The sequence below is a fragment of the Crocodylus siamensis genome, chromosome 4 (assembly GCF_052110815.1).
Source record: "Crocodylus siamensis isolate JL-2025a chromosome 4, ASM5211081v1, whole genome shotgun sequence".
In the NCBI taxonomy this organism is placed as follows: domain Eukaryota; kingdom Metazoa; phylum Chordata; order Crocodylia; family Crocodylidae; genus Crocodylus; species Crocodylus siamensis.
Window position 1 is genome coordinate 81,973,908 of NC_143398.1, and position 15,648 is coordinate 81,989,555.

The 15,648-nt window shown below is 38.8% G+C and overlaps 1 protein-coding gene across 5 annotated transcripts in view; it reads left to right on the top strand.

The window, feature by feature from the left end:
• Positions 1-13,636, top strand: part of TMTC3 (transmembrane O-mannosyltransferase targeting cadherins 3) — a 60,330-nt gene extending 46,694 nt beyond the window's left edge. For all 5 annotated transcript variants that reach the window (XM_090042647.1, XM_090042651.1, XM_090042648.1 and 2 more), the window contains 6 exons: positions 2,281-2,401; positions 3,135-3,246; positions 6,555-6,658; positions 7,904-8,073; positions 8,597-8,823; positions 11,656-13,636. In XM_090042647.1, coding sequence (XP_089898773.1) covers positions 2,281-2,401; positions 3,135-3,246; positions 6,555-6,658; positions 7,904-8,073; positions 8,597-8,823; positions 11,656-12,470 — 1,549 coding nt within the window. In that variant the 3' untranslated portion in view covers positions 12,471-13,636. The remainder of the gene's footprint in view (positions 1-2,280; positions 2,402-3,134; positions 3,247-6,554; positions 6,659-7,903; positions 8,074-8,596; positions 8,824-11,655) is intronic.
• The last annotated feature ends 2,012 nt before the right edge of the window (positions 13,637-15,648 follow it).

The following is a 15,648-nucleotide window of genomic DNA, read 5'->3' on the forward strand; positions in this document are numbered from 1 at the left end:
AGAGTCCCCCAGCTCATAGGGCTCTTGATCCTGGCTGTGTGCGGCCCCCACAACTGGGATCTCCCTCGGCAAAGCTGGCTCCCAGCCATGGGTACCTACTTCTTGCCGAAGCAGGAAGAGACTGGTATTTGGCTCCCTCTACCCCAGCATTAAGGTATAATTAGACCAAATGCACAATCCCACAGTTGCACATCCTGCTAGGCACATATGGCAAAGCAGGAGGCATGACTGTGTGAACCACACATTAGATCCAACCACACTTTTACCTGCACATGTAGAGAGAACATAAGAAACTTCTCCAGTCAAAGGAACCACTGAGATCATGAAATTTGCTTATTAGATTAAGGAATTACAGGGGATATATGAAATTAATTCTGTTCTAAATAGTTTCTAGAACTAACACTAGAAGATAATCTAGAAGCTTGTTTTGCTGTTTTATTTTCAGGATGAAAATATTTTCCATACGATTATCACAGATGAGATACTTTTCAAATTTTTTTTTAAGCTTCATCCTGGTGTCTTTTAAAAGAATGTGAAGATAAAGCTTAATTTACTTAATCCCAGCTCACTACTTCCTACTTCAGATTTAAATGAATTTGGAATGAGCACCAACATACTTGCACATGAACATTTGAAGTTATTATAACTTATTCATCACCTTTTATCCTTAGTGTGTTGCATTAAGCCGTTTATAATTCAGTGTGTTGCTTTAAGGTGTTTATAATTACTTCTTAATGCATGTGATTCACAGTGACTCACCACGTCTCAGTGAGATTTTTTTGATCAATAAGCATACTTTTATTATTGTGTGAGGCTGAATTTGGGAACTGAATCAAATATTAGGAAGGAAAATATGATCCTTTGTCTTCCTCTCCTAGTCCAAAATTGTGGGTTTTAAGGGTTTAACTTGTGCAGTTTAAAAGGGTTTGACTTGTTTCTGTAAAATATTAGAGGAAAAGCAAATTTGGAGCTTATTTCAATTTATGGGAAGAGGCTTGACTGTATTCTGAAGTTGTTCCCATGGATAGTTTACTGTACAGTATTTCTTTCACTCCTAACCTAAGTGGGGATTCCAGTTCAGTCTAAGACTTCGTGACTGAGCATCTTCTTAAAGCTTTTCCTTTTCTCCACCTATGACTAACAAAATGTGATTCCCTCCTGCCCCCCCACAAAAAGTATGACTTTTGGTGGTGGTGATGTTTTTGTTGTTTAAATGTGCTCTTTGAAATACCAAGCTTGCACCAAATATTTTCTGTTGGAATCAAAAGTTATACAGTAAAAGCTACGCTATCCAGCATCTTGCAAGCCAGCATGCTTTACTACCAGCATGCCAGCATGTAACAGAGTGAAACCGGAAGTGCCCGCTGTGGCACTTCCGGTTTCTCTGAGCTCCCACGGCTGGGGGCAAAGCAGCCTGCGCTGCCGAGCCCCCACAGCCCAGGGGCATAACAGGCTGCATGGGGCTGTGTGGGGCCCACCTTCCAGAGGAGAAAGGGACACCCCAGACATGGCGAGAGAAGCAGCGGCTGGGGCCGCTCAGTTAACTGGCATATTTTGTTATCCGGCATCCCCCAGGAATGGGGGATGCCAGGTAACAGAGCGTTTACTGTATATTGTAAGTTAGTACTACTATTAAGTTCAATTCTCTAACCCTAATCATTTGTCACATGCGTTTTTATCAAGGAAACCAGAATGTATAATTTTGTTTTTCCTTAGCATTAAGATACATTTTGTAGGGTGTATCTGCATATGAAGTTAATGCGAAGTAGTAAACCAGTGCATATGATGCCAGGGTTTATTGCTTCTAGGTGTTGCATCTTCACATGCACCTAGGACTATAGCACATTAAGCTGGGCCAGAGCAGCCCTGGCTGGCAGGGAGTCCAGGAAGTCAGCCTGCCACCGTGGGGCTGCTCTGAACTGGCTCTGAGAACTTACCATTTGTGTAGATTCCCACATTTTATTATATAAAACCTTTTTAATTCCATTCTGTTAATCTAATGGTTTATGTAATGCTACAAGTGCTATAACAGATACCAATAATTTTGTGGCTAAATATTTGGGTTTTTTGAAGTTTGGAGTTTTAATTATTTTCTAGTTTTTAGCTGAAGTTGCAACATCAATATAGTAAAGATTTTTCTATAAATGAACTGATGAGTAACAGCTTTAATCTATGCTTTAGAAGAAGATAAAATATGCAACTTAATATATTGATACCATGTACTATTCATTCAGTGATTTTTTTTTTTCAATGTACTTTTTATTTTTATTTTTTTAATAGCATGCTAAGAAAGCTGTCCTGGATTTGTCTGTCTGTGGTGCTGTTCACTCATGCCTTAAAAACACTGCACAGGAATTGGGATTGGGAATCAGAGTACACATTGTTTATGTCCGCGTTAAAGGTAGAGTATTAAGTTTCAAGGTGGCTTGGGGTAAATGCATAATTGCGAATTTTAGTTAGTCTTTTCAAAATTCCAAGAGTCAGAGCCTGATAATAGGGAAAAACGGTAATTTTTTTTTAGAAGTTACATTTCCACCATCATTCTATTTGCACATAATTGATTCTTTGAATGTTTAGAAACAAATACGTAATCTTGCATTGGAAATAATGTGCAAACGAAGGGAAAAAAAAGATGTTGAGGCTTTTCCTTGATTTGTTTTTGCACAAGATAAATCAAATATTTGAATAAATCAAATATTTGAATAAGGCATATAGGGTAAGTACTCATTTTTTTAGGAACCTACAGTTACATTTATTCAGTTGCTGACCTAGGTTTCAAGAATGTACGGTCCTGAAATAAGCTTACACACCATTTTGAAATTCAGTGATGTGTGGTAGGTTAGTTTTGCTTACTGTAAGATGGACCTTTTTCTTTAATAATTGTAATGTAGATTAGTTTTCTATAGAGGTGGAATTTGGCAAGTCTGGTATAGATTCTGACTAACAAGTTGAATTTTTGTAATCCTGCCAGTCTGGGACATGACGCATCTTTTACACAGTAGCTTGATTAATTTTATTAACATACAAAATTATGTTCTGTGCAGCTTTGAATGTATATAAAGTAGTTAAAAGCACATTGTGTTAAATAAGCAGAGTTTTAATATCCTGCATGTTTATATGCTTTCCATATTTAGGTAAATAAAAACAATGCCAAACTGTGGAATAATGTGGGTCATGCATTGGAGAATGAAAAGAATTTTGAAAGAGCATTAAGATTCTTCATTCAAGCCACACACGTGCAACCAGGTAGAAATTATTGACAGGTTCTCATATATTCTGAATTTTTTTTTTAATAGTGTTTTCAGAAATAACTTTGGCAGTAATTGTTGACTGTAACTGAATCCTGTATTTATTTGTATATCACACGCACCTTTTTCCATAAAATTAACAATAAAAAATTGGGGTATGGGTCTTAAATGGCAGAAATTAAGAGCAGTTTGTTTCAAAGTCCCAGCTTCTAAGGAGGCCATCAGAATGGCAGTCCCCCTCATGCTGCTGCGGAGAGAGGTCTGCTCAGCCAACAACAAACCTTCTCACAGCTGCTGCTGAATTAAGCTTTTTTATAGTTGTTATATACCATTAAGTAGCAGCTGAGAGAGGGTTAACCTTTTAGCTGGTAGGGAGTAAGGCTGACAAGGGGATACTCCCCACCCCATCTGCATGTCCAGAGCCTTCAGTTCACTGCTAGGTATGCCTCGGGGTGAGCTCATATCATGGCAGGTAAGACACTGCTGCTTTTCTCCTTGTCCTGACCCTGATCTTTTTTTCTCTTCTTCATTCTGCCTTCCCAAAAGAAAGTTCATGTCTGTATGCTGTAGTTTATACTATATTTGGTAGGCTTAGTCTTACCTGTAGTATGGTAAAATTATTCTTCTGTAAGGAATTTAAGGAGAAACAATTTTATTGCTATCATGATTAGGTTTCTTAAGCAATACAAGTGTAGTACAACCACTCCAACTTTAGCTACAGTTCACTCGGTGTCACCCAGCCATTTGATTATAGCTTTGTACTTTGCTGTGTTGAAAGAGAAATTACTTCCAAAAAGCTTATGATAAGTTAGCTTCTCAGCTGCATGTTTTCTTTCTGTTTTTAATAATCAGTTGATTTGTTTTTTATAGTGTCAAAATCAAACCTTAACTATTGATACAACTTACAAAAGTTCTGGAAAGAATCAATTTACCTTGATATTTCATCTTGTTGTTACTCAGTTATGAATTAACCCAATTGCTGTTTCTCTAAATTATAGAATCACAAAAAGTATTGCAGCTTGAATTCCTTTTGTCAATAAGAACATGAGATAGGAACTTCAGATAATTGTATAAAATTCATCTGCATCAGAAAAAGAGATCAGCATTCTCTAATAGGAATTCCTTACTGCTTTGAAATATAGTTTAGGTAACTATAAAGGGTGGCTTTGTGTGTTCAATGAGGTGGACAAATCATTTTACTGTGGCCAAATCACTTTTCACCTACAGTATATGAGGATTTATTGGATCACTTTCTCCGCGTTGTTCTATGAAGTAAATATAAGAGACCTCTAGGTTTTGTCTTGCCAGTTCAAAAACCTTTGGGTCAAAAGGGTTTTTGTTCGGTTGAAAATCCAATACATAACAACCTTCTCTATCTGTATAAACTTTCTAGAAATATTTATAACTTATTATTTCATAAGTCTGTCACAGAAAGGCCATAGCAAAACATTAAAGTTTGTAAGCCAAATTGTTGTTCTGTCACTACAACTAGAACTGATCTGCTGGAAAGAACTATTCATTTATATTGCATGACTTCTTAGCCCTTCTTAGTGTAGGGCTGTCCAACTGATGACCTGTGGACTCTGTGGTCCATGGCTCCTAGCAGTGTCCTCTCTTGCTGTCATGCAGCAGGGGAGGATCCAGGGGTCTGTATGCATGTATGCTATCAATGAAACAGTCAGGGGGCTATGTACTGCTGGTTTGGACCACACGGTGGGCAGAGGGAAATCCTGGAGGCAGTGTCCCCATGGTAGTTGGTCTGTAAGATGTGTGAGCGCTGGGGTCATTGCCAAAGTTGGGTGACCCTAACGTTCAAAATCATGGGTATGCATGTAATATTTAATCAGTAGAAAACTAGGAACCTTAGTGTCTCATGTTGCAACATTCAGTTCTTGACAATGTGATGGTTTAGCCAAGATCCAGCTTTAATAATACATTTGAAAAAACACCCGTCAAGATCCACTGACTGCTTATGGATAAATAATGTTCCCACAGTACTGCATATGTATTTTGTCCATTGCTTTTTATTTCAGTCTTACAAAGATAAAATTAAGGTTATCTCCAGCTTGTCTTGATATAGAGGTATAATTTTGTATATTCTTAAAAACATAATCTTGACTCTTTGCTTATACACTATTTTGTTTCTGACACAATTACTGTGAAGATTTTATCCCAAACAAAATCAAGATAAATAGTATTGAAAAATTTTAATTATTAAATAGAAAAAAATTCAGTCTCTTTGGCTATTAAAGTTAACATTTTCCTACTTTGGGAAGGAATCCAATCAGAAATAGTCTACAGTATATAAGGATTTAATTATTTCCTCTGCCTTTTTCTTTGAAGTAGATATAAGAAGGCCTGTTTACATTGTCTTGCTATTTCAAAAACCTTTCAAGTCAAAAGGGTATTTGTTTGGGTCAAGATCAGTACATAATGACTTTCTCTGTCTGCAGAAACTCTCTAGAAATACTTACTACTTACGTGATAATTCTGTCACAAGACACATTCTAGCAACATATTTTCTCAGATACACCATGTACTTTTCCCCCTAAAATAGGGGTGTGTGCATTAAGCAGGGAAGCTGATTTTCTGCCTAGGGTTGGAAGGGCACCCTGGTTCAATTTCTGCTCTACAGTTCAGGAACTCTGGTATTCTTCAGATGGCTGAGAGTCAGTTGACTAAGGGTCACTGTTCTTCATTCAACATGTGTTAATAATTGCTCCTCCTTTTTAACGGTCTTGATGTTCCACTAATCAAGCATGCCTTTCTTAGGGAAATGTTGCTGTCTGCTAATTTTCCTTGTCTCTTTGTCTCAGACTCTGTTCACCAGAGACTCTCTTCAGAATCATAAATGCACCCATAGAGACTAGTCTTCAGCAGCATCTAGGGATTCAGCTTTAGTTATGCATGAAGAGGAGAGTAAATCACCTAAAGATTAGGATCTTTTCCAGCTCTGTGTAGCCAGAGCTGGAAAAACCCTCTCTTTTTTACCTCCATCTTTCAAAAACGTATCTGTTGTATTTGGGTGCATGTTGTATGCAAGAAAGTAGGGTACAACTAGATCAATTACAACCAGAATATTTTACCTGTTTTCCAAGAGGCATCTCAGATGCTTATCTGTCTCTCAAATTATCGTATAATCTCAGAGTCCTAGTTGTTCAGAAGAACACTGTGCTAGATGCTGTGCAAAGTATAGGACAGATAAAAGGCATGAATATTTAACACTATTCATTTTATAAACTCTTATTTATAAAAGTTATGAAACATGAGTGGAATGTCAAGTGCATTCTCTTTTTTTATTTTAAGATGATATTGGTGCCCATATGAATGTTGGAAGAACTTATAAAAATTTAAACAAAACCAAAGAAGCTGAAGAATCATACATGATTGCTAAATCACTGATGCCACAGGTAAGTAGTAATGGTTTTTTAAAAATACTCACCATCCGGATAAATTTTTCAGACTTGTTTTAGATTGACTGTAGTACAGGAAATATAGCTATTGTTTCCTCATTGTGAGTATAAAGACTTATAATATTTTTGAATATTTCAGAAAAGTTTTTTAATTTTTTTCTCTTAAGCGTTGCAGTCTAATTTAAAATCTTATTAGGTTTACACTTGTTTGTTAAAATTAGGATCGTTTAAAATCTTTACTTTATTATTGATGCTTCATACCCGATTTGAGAAAAAAATTAATAGGATATTCCATTTTGTATGTATTGTTTCTAGTAATTTTTATTTTGGTTACCCTGCACTAGAATGCAATACTGTTTGTTTCCAAAGTTTGAAGAGAGTATTTACATAGAAAAACCTTTGTTAATATTTTTTAAAATACATACTTTCAAAAATATCATTTTAAAAAAAATTAGCGGCTTCACATTACCCTTTCCCGTCCACTTCCCAAAATTCTGTTTAGGGAATATTATTTGTATTTTGTTTGTTTTTTAAATGATACCACAATGTCTAGCTACAAACATGTTGTTAAAATGTTCATGCATAAAGAATGAACATGGAAGATATTGAGGATCTGATACAACTTAAATCCTAGGACACACTGTTAATGTCACTCTAAATAACATTGTCTAGCTCCTTTAGGAACCAAACGAGCATTAGGATGGATATCTTAAACCTAAAGTTAATTGCTTTTTCTGACGGATGGTTGACTAGTTGGTGCATGTGTTGGTCTTGGGGTTTGGTCAGTTCCTAATGAAAGGTTAGGAAGAGTTTTTCCTGGGGCTTTTTATTGTTTGATAAGTATTTGATATCATCTAGTTATGTTATTAGAGTATTCTTCTGCTTAAAAAAAATTTTCAGTTCTAACTTAAATTTAGTGTTGCAGTTTGTAACTGATGGGTAAATCAGTGTGAATGTTGTTTTTTTCAGTTAAATTCCTGGTATGTCAAATGACTCGTATTTTGCGGGAAGGGAGGGAAGGATGGTTGCCATTTATTCTGACGACTTATGGTTTCAGATATGTATTTTGTTTCCAGTGAAAGCAATTGTTGATGTGGCAATGTAAGTTATTATGAATATACCAGGTTACCTTGGTGATTTTAACAAAATTTGAAAATTAATTTGATACATATAATTATAGTCATCCTTCTGAGTGAACTTCCATTAATTCATTTTTTGGCGTATTTCATAATATTTTTCCAGATTATTCCAGGTAAAAAGTATGCAGCGCGAGTTGCTCCTAATCATCTAAATGTTTATATAAACCTTGCAAACTTGATTCGGACAAATGAGTCTCGCCTTGAAGAAGCAGATCAATTATATCGACAAGCAATTAGTATGAGGCCAGATTTCAAGCAGGCTTACATTAGCAGGTATTTCTGTTAATTTTGAAGTTTTATTCTTCAAAATATACGAAAGTCTTTTTGCCATTACCAAGCACTAATAGACAGTTTATTTACCTAATATTGTGGACTAAGTTGTGAGCTGTTTAGAAATATAAAAAGTATCAGCCACCCATTAAGTGAAGAGGATAAAATGTTAGTGGTGGTAGCTGAGTAGTCATTTACCCATCATTTTTATCCTAAGTCATGACCGTTTGCTATATAAAGTTTGTCTCCAGGGATGTGCAATGGAATAATTATATAACTGGAATAATTATATCTTGTTGCTTTGTTCCTGGTGTACTTTTTCACTGTGCTGTGAAGTTGGCAGGTGGTTCAAATGGGCAACAACCTTCCAAAAGGCTCTACTGACTTCTAAAGTCCTCAGATTGAAATTTTCCTTCATCAAAATCCTGTTCATCACCAAGATCCCTACATTTAAGAAAACAAACTTACCAACATTTTTAATGTGTCCATAACATGTTGACACAAGTTTAATCTGTTTTGTCAACAGGGGTGAATTACTACTAAAAATGAATAAACCTTTGAAAGCTAAAGAAGCATATCTGAGAGCTCTGGAACTGGACCAAACTAATGCAGACTTGTGGTACAATTTGGCAATTGTTTATATTGAGCTAAAAGATCCAACAGAAGCTCTGAAGAACTTCAACCAAGCGTTAGAATTGAATCCTAAGCATAAGCTGGCATTGTTCAACTCTGCACTATTAATGCAAGAATCTGGTATGTTGGCTAGTTTCAAGTAGGTAATGTAGTTTTTCATTTACAACATGCAGCAATTTGGCTTCTTAATGAATTCTAATTTGTCATCTTTAGAAAATAGCAAATTGTGGTATCTTTTTCGCAAAGCCTACTTTAAGAGAAGATAGTTAAGAGAGGATTTACTGTTATAATTTTCTCTGTAGGCTTATCTGGAACATGTAGAATATCTACAGTATAATTATTCACATACCTCATCTGATATTACGTACTTCTTTTTAAGACTTCATTGATTTCTTATACTGTAATGTTATTGTTTTCAGCATATAGGACACATCCACACATGCAGGCATGTGTACTTGCAGCAGCTCAAATAGAAGCACTGCAAATTTGAGCCAGGGCTTTTTGCCTTGACGCGCGTCCCTGGACATGCAGTTTGGCGTAGTGCAAGTTGTGCCACGTGGGGCAAAATAACCCTGCCTGGCTCCTCCCAGATCTGCAGCCAGGGGGAGCTAGAGCCTGGGACCAGCACCTGTGGTCCCCACTCCCTCCTCCAGCCCCCTATTTACCAGCATGGAGCCCAGGTCCACCTCCCTGCAGCTGGTACACTGCCTGCCGTGCCTGGGCAAGCAGCATGCTTCAGCGCCAGGGTAAGGGCCAACCATAGAGGAGCTCTCACTGGCTTCCAGAGTAGCTCTGTGGAGGACCTGAGCCTCCGTTGCCTTGGGCATGGTCAGGGACCATGCCCTGCCCTGCTTTTTTCAGCCAGAGTTATTTTTGCAGCACAGGGAACTTTTTTTTGTTCCCGCGCATGCCTCTTGCAGCGTCTCAAAGGGGTTTGAGACGCTGCAAGAGGCACATGAATGCTTGTCTGAATGCACCCATAAAATATGCATACAATCCTCATTTCAAACCATTTTTCTAAAATGTTACTAGAAGCATTTTTCATATAATTTTGATTACTGCATTGAGCTGTATATCTGGCCCTAAAAAGCAAGTATTTTTCTGTAATGTTACTAACCTAAATCCAGATAGGGTAAAAATTCTCTTAGAAATTCAACTTTCTCTACCTACATTATATAGCAAAATTACTACTTATAGATTTTGTTTGCGGGAGGGGAGGGGTAATGAGCTCATAGTATATTATATAGTTGAGGTCTGATCCTATGCTAAAATATGCAAAGTGGAATATTTATAAAGGTGACCATAAGCCACAAGCTAGCTCTCGTTCTAACCTAATCAAACCCAACTTCTTTTACAGTATTTGTTTTAGAAGTAAAACATTATATTTGACAGAATGTGAAGCACAGAAACATTTTAAAAAATTAGCTATCAAAGTTGCAGAATTTTGTATTTGATATTTACATGGAAAATATTTTAGCCAGGCTTTGAGGTCAGCCTTGATAATCTCATGGTCCAATCTCTTTCCAGTCTATTTTTTTAATGACAAAATGGCATCTACCACGCCGAGTTTTCTGTGAGAGATCTTTGTCCAAATTGACCTTTTCTCTTCATTTTCATAGTTTTGTAATTTCTAGGGTCGGAAGGGACCTGAGTAGATCATCTAGTCCGACCCCCTGCCATGCCAGGAAAGAGTACTGGGGTCAAACGACCCCAGTAAGGTATACATCTAGCCTTCTCTTAAAGACCTCCAGGGTAGGAGCCAGCACCACTTCTCTTGGAAGTTGGTTCCAGATCCTAGCTGCCCTGCAAGTGAAGTAGCGTCTCCTGATATGTAGCCTAAATCTACCCTCTGCCAGCTTGTGACCGTTATTCCTGGTCACTCCTGGTAGTGCTCGGTGGAACAGGGACTTCCCCAGTGCCTGCTGATCCCCCCTGACATGTTTGTAACAGACCACTAGATCCCCCCTAAGCCTTCTCTTTTGGAGGCTGAACAGGTTCAGGTCCCGTAGCCTCTCCTCATAAGGCCTGCCCTGCTGCCCCCGAACATGCGAGTGGCCCTCCTCTGGACCCTCTCCCTGTTGTCCACATCCCTCTTGAAGTGTGGCGCCCAGAACTGGATGCAGTACTCCAGCTGTGGCCTGACCAGTGCCGCGTAAAGGAGGAGGATCACCTCCTTGGACCTGTTCGAGATGCATCTGTGGATGCATGACAAGGTACGGTTGGCCTTCCTGACTGCATCCCCACACTGCCGGCCCATGTTCATCTTGGAGTCAATGATGACTCCAAGATCCTTTTCCACCTCTGTACTGACAAGAAGGGAGTTCCCTAACCTGTAGGTATGGGGCTGGTTGTTCCTCCCGAGGTGCATCACTTTGCACTTGTCGGTGTTGAATCCCATCCCATTCTCATCCGCCCACCCTTGTAAACTGTCTAGGTCCGATTGCAGCCTATTCCTCCCTTCTAGCGTGCCCACATCCCCCCACATCTTGGTGTCATCAGCAAATTTGAACAGGGTGCTTTTTACCCTGCCTCATCCAAGTCACTGATGAAGATGTTAAACAGTGCGGGCCCAAGGACCGAGCCCTGCGGAACCCCACTGCCCACATCCCTCCGAGTCGAAAATGACCCATCCACCACCACTCTCTGGGTGTGGCCCTCCAGCCAATTTATTACCTTGCATCACGTGCAAAAAGCCCTCTTCTCAAACTTGTAGAGTTGCTGTTATTTGTATCTACCAAAACATAATCGTATTCAACAGGAAACAGTGGTGTCATGTAACTAGTACTTATATATGACTTTTACTATTCTGAGTAAAGTACCTTTAAACGCCTATCACTGTTCTGACTTTCTTGAATATTTCACTTGTTTATCACTGAATAATGTTATGTGTTAGTTTTGGGTTATGTGGATATTCGTAAGAGTTCTGAAATTTAACTTTTTCTGTCTCTTTAGGTGATGCCAGGGTCAGACCTGAAGCTAAACAAAGGCTGTTAAATTATGTGAAGGAAGAACCACAGGATGCAAATGGCTACTTCAATTTGGGTATGTTGGCTATGGATGACAAAAAGGATATGGAAGCAGAGACTTGGATGAAGAAAGCCATAAAATTGCAACCAAACTTTCGAAGTGCTTTGTTTAATTTGGCACTTCTTTATTCTCAGACTGCAAAGGAGCTAATAGCTTTGCCAGTCCTGGAAGAGCTGTTGAGATACTACCCTGATCATACCAAAGGTCTGATATTAAAGGGAGACATTTTAATGAACCAAAAGAAAGATATAAGTGGAGCTAAGAAGTGTTTTAAAAAAATTCTGGAATTGGATCCCAACAATGTTCAAGGAAAACATAATCTCTGTGTAGTTTATTTTGAAGAACGAGATTTAATAAAAGCAGAAAAATGTTTGGTTGAGACGCTAGCATTAGCACCACATGAAGAATATATTCAACGCCATCTGAACATAGTCAGAAGTAAAATTGCATCTCTTGGTGCTCCAGGACAGTCAACAGTTCCAGTAGATGGAACTGCAGCTGTAGGGGGGAAAAAAATTGCGTATGAAAACTTGAAAGTAGTAAAAAATGAACAAAAAACCACCCAGACAATTAGTAGTAAAAACAAAGGACGGTCAAAAAGCAAAAAACGAATAGAAAAAAATAATGCAGACAAAGAGACTCAAAAAAAATCTACTAAAGAAATCAAAGACATTGAAAAAAAAAGAGTAGCTGCTTTGAAAAGACTAGAAGAGATTGAACGTATATTAAATGGTGAATAGCTTTTTATCATTTTACAATAGAGAAAGGGATGGACACTACTTTTAATTATTATGTGATGTTTGATCAAAGTAAAAGGTAGGCCTGGTGCTTTGAAAATGGAAAGAATATTGACAGTATATCATTGAGCAACAGAAGGCTGCTTTACTAAATGATCTGTTAAGAAGTCCAGAGATTTTAATAAACTTTTTGGGTCAAGGGTTGAGCGTGATATAATACAGCAATCTTCCAGTGATGCAAACTGGCATTCTAACACTAAGATGTTGGTGCAAGAGATTCAATAACACTTTTAAAAGAAGCAGCAAAAACTGAATGGAGAGTTTAATAGGGTAAACAAGTTGCACTGCTGCTTTTTTCTGTATAACCTTTTTAAAAAACTATTTTTTCTGAAATTCAGTTTACATGTCAGCCATTGGAGTCTTCTAGATCTTCCCTATGCATTAAACCACCTTCTTTGCATTATCAGTGTTCTAGAGCTTAACAGAGTAAATAAAAATAATACTGGCTGTAGCGTGTGTGTAGTAGGTAATCTTTCAGATTCTACAGGCTGATGAAACAAGAAGTTAAAATAATCATTGAGGTTGTTTCCAAATATAGAGTAATACACTAAACTTTATTTGCTTTTCATTTACAATAAATGGGTTGTCCCACTTATCTAACTGATCAAAACAAATCTTACGGTGCTCTCATGGTACTTTACTATATGTTTTCTTTTGGGGAAAAGAAAGTTTATGCATCTTAACATTGGGTTTTTCCCACCCCTAAAAATCATTATATAGCAAATGTCTGGAGTTCTCTTTCTGTTTACTAACCCAGTTTGTAGGACACTGACTAATGCACAGTAACCAGCATGTTCTGCAGAAGCCCATGCTGAATTTGTATTGATGATGTATATGGATTGATTTCTTGGTGTAGTATCTCTTCCTTTTGTATAGTAAGCTGGCTTTACTATTTACAATCATTGGAACAGTGTTTCTAGTCTTCCCACTTTAAAACATTTTAAAATGATTTACCACTATTTAAGGTGGCATCATAATAAGCCACTAAATTTAGCACTGTTTAACATAAAAAAATGTAATTTCTGATTTACTTCCAACTGCTACGACCTGTTGTTTTTTGTCACAGATGAAGTGTGTGAATTTTTTTATTAAATATTTATTTTGACTACTGAATTTCTAAAATTTCCATTTACATTTTGGTCACAATGCATCAATTTAATTTCTTACCTGAAAATTATGATAACTTCATGGTTCCATTTATCCTTCTGATTATGCATATGGTTTCATTTTTAAAGCATTGTTGAAAACCTGATGTTCCTTATTTTGATTTACTGTAACTATGGGAAATTAAAAGTAGCATAAGAATCAGGATCGTTTGATAACATTTTAACTGATTTGAAACTGAGACTTAATCTGTTATACAAATCTCCATATTTATTTCAAATAATACTTAAGAGCAAGCTTCACAACAGTTTTCATTTGTTTTGGTTGGTTAGGGGTTTTTGGTGTGTTGTTTTTGTCGCTCTTTTTGTTTTTCTTTTTGGCCGCATTTCATGCTTTTACACTTAAAAAGTTAGTGGTTTTCCTGTTACATTGCATTGTTTTATTGGTTAGGAGGCAGCTCAGCTTTTTGTTTCTGATTAACCTTCTGACATACTCAAAAGTAAAGAACAAAAAAATTTAATTTGTTTTGTAGGCTGACTTTTTTAACTAAACTCCTAAATAAACCTTTAGTTTAACAAATCATCTTCTATTTTATTAACCTCAAGTTTTAGCCTTTAGGTCAAACAGGAAGAAATCGCCATATGCACTCTGACAGTGGACTGTGTTTGGAGAGGACCATACATTTCCTTTTTTGTATAATGAGTGTGATTGTGGTGCATGCCCCCAAGCCCCTCTTCCATCTCACTACTGCAGTTAAATCTTTGAAAGCCTGTCCTCAAAGTCAAATTCATACTGTACTAACACTAAATGGATATGAGTGAGGCTGCATGTATCTTCCTATTCCTTGGAAGTAAATGAAAGAAATAGTATCACATTATTTTCCACAAAGTACTGGGCCTCCCATGTCTGTGTCTAGGATTACCATCATCATGTCATGTTACCCCCCAACCCCCTCTTAGTGCAACATGACCTAACAGTAGGAATCCAAGTGAAGGAGCCACCATGAGTCAGAGCCTCTAATATATTAAGGTAAGGGTTTTCAACCTTTTTTAACAAGTGTACCCCTTTGGTCTCAGTTACAGCTCATGTACCCTTTTGTTCTTGTTTTTAAAGGTGGGGAGCAGATAGAGGACCCTGCAGTGAGGGAGGGAGTGGGGTTGGGGCAGGGACAAGCACGGCATAGATGGAGGGAGAAAAAAAACATTTGAGGCAGCTGAGTATGGTTTTCCCCCTCCCCCAGCAGGTAAGTCTGTGGAGGAAGGGGTGTAGGGGAAAGGGCCATCGAGTGGGGGGCATATCGAAGCCCCCGCAGTGAGGGAGGGAGTGGGGTACAAGCAGGGAAGGGGGTGAGTGGGGACCTGACCCAGCCAGGGCCCTACTCACCCCAGGCTGCAGGGGCCTCACCATGGTGGTGAGGGATGGAGTGGGGATGGTGAATCATTTACCTCTGCCCTACTCCCTCCTGCACTGTGGGGATTGTCCCACGACCCGGCCTGGCCAGGGCCCCATCCACTGTGAGTGGGGCCCTGGCCAGGCCAGGTCATGGGTCACTCAGAACAACTGGAGTCCAGTGGTGCGCACAGCAGTGGGAGCCTCGCCTCTCGCCCCCCTCCCCACACACACACCTCTGAACAAACTGCCGGTGTCCAATTGTCCCATGAGGTGGTAGGAATCTTGCCACCATGCAGACACCTGGGTGGGCATGGGGGTGTGTGCCCAACAGATCTGTGCAGGGGGTGGGCAGGCTGTGGGCTCGGGTCAGGGCTGCACTGTGCTCTCTCTGTCCAGTGGGAGCTGGGCCAGGCTGTGCTCAGGGTGGGCAGAGGTGGCACTGAGAGAAGAGCTGCAGCCACCCCAAAATTTGCTGTAGTTCCCCCCACTCAACGCCCTTCTAGTGCAACCTGGCCCAACACTCTGGCCAGGAAGAGCCTGGTGCTGCCCTGGCCCCAGCTCACAGTGGCCCACACCCTACCCTGCCCTGCCCTGCCCTGCCCGCTGATCTGTTCGTATGTGCCCT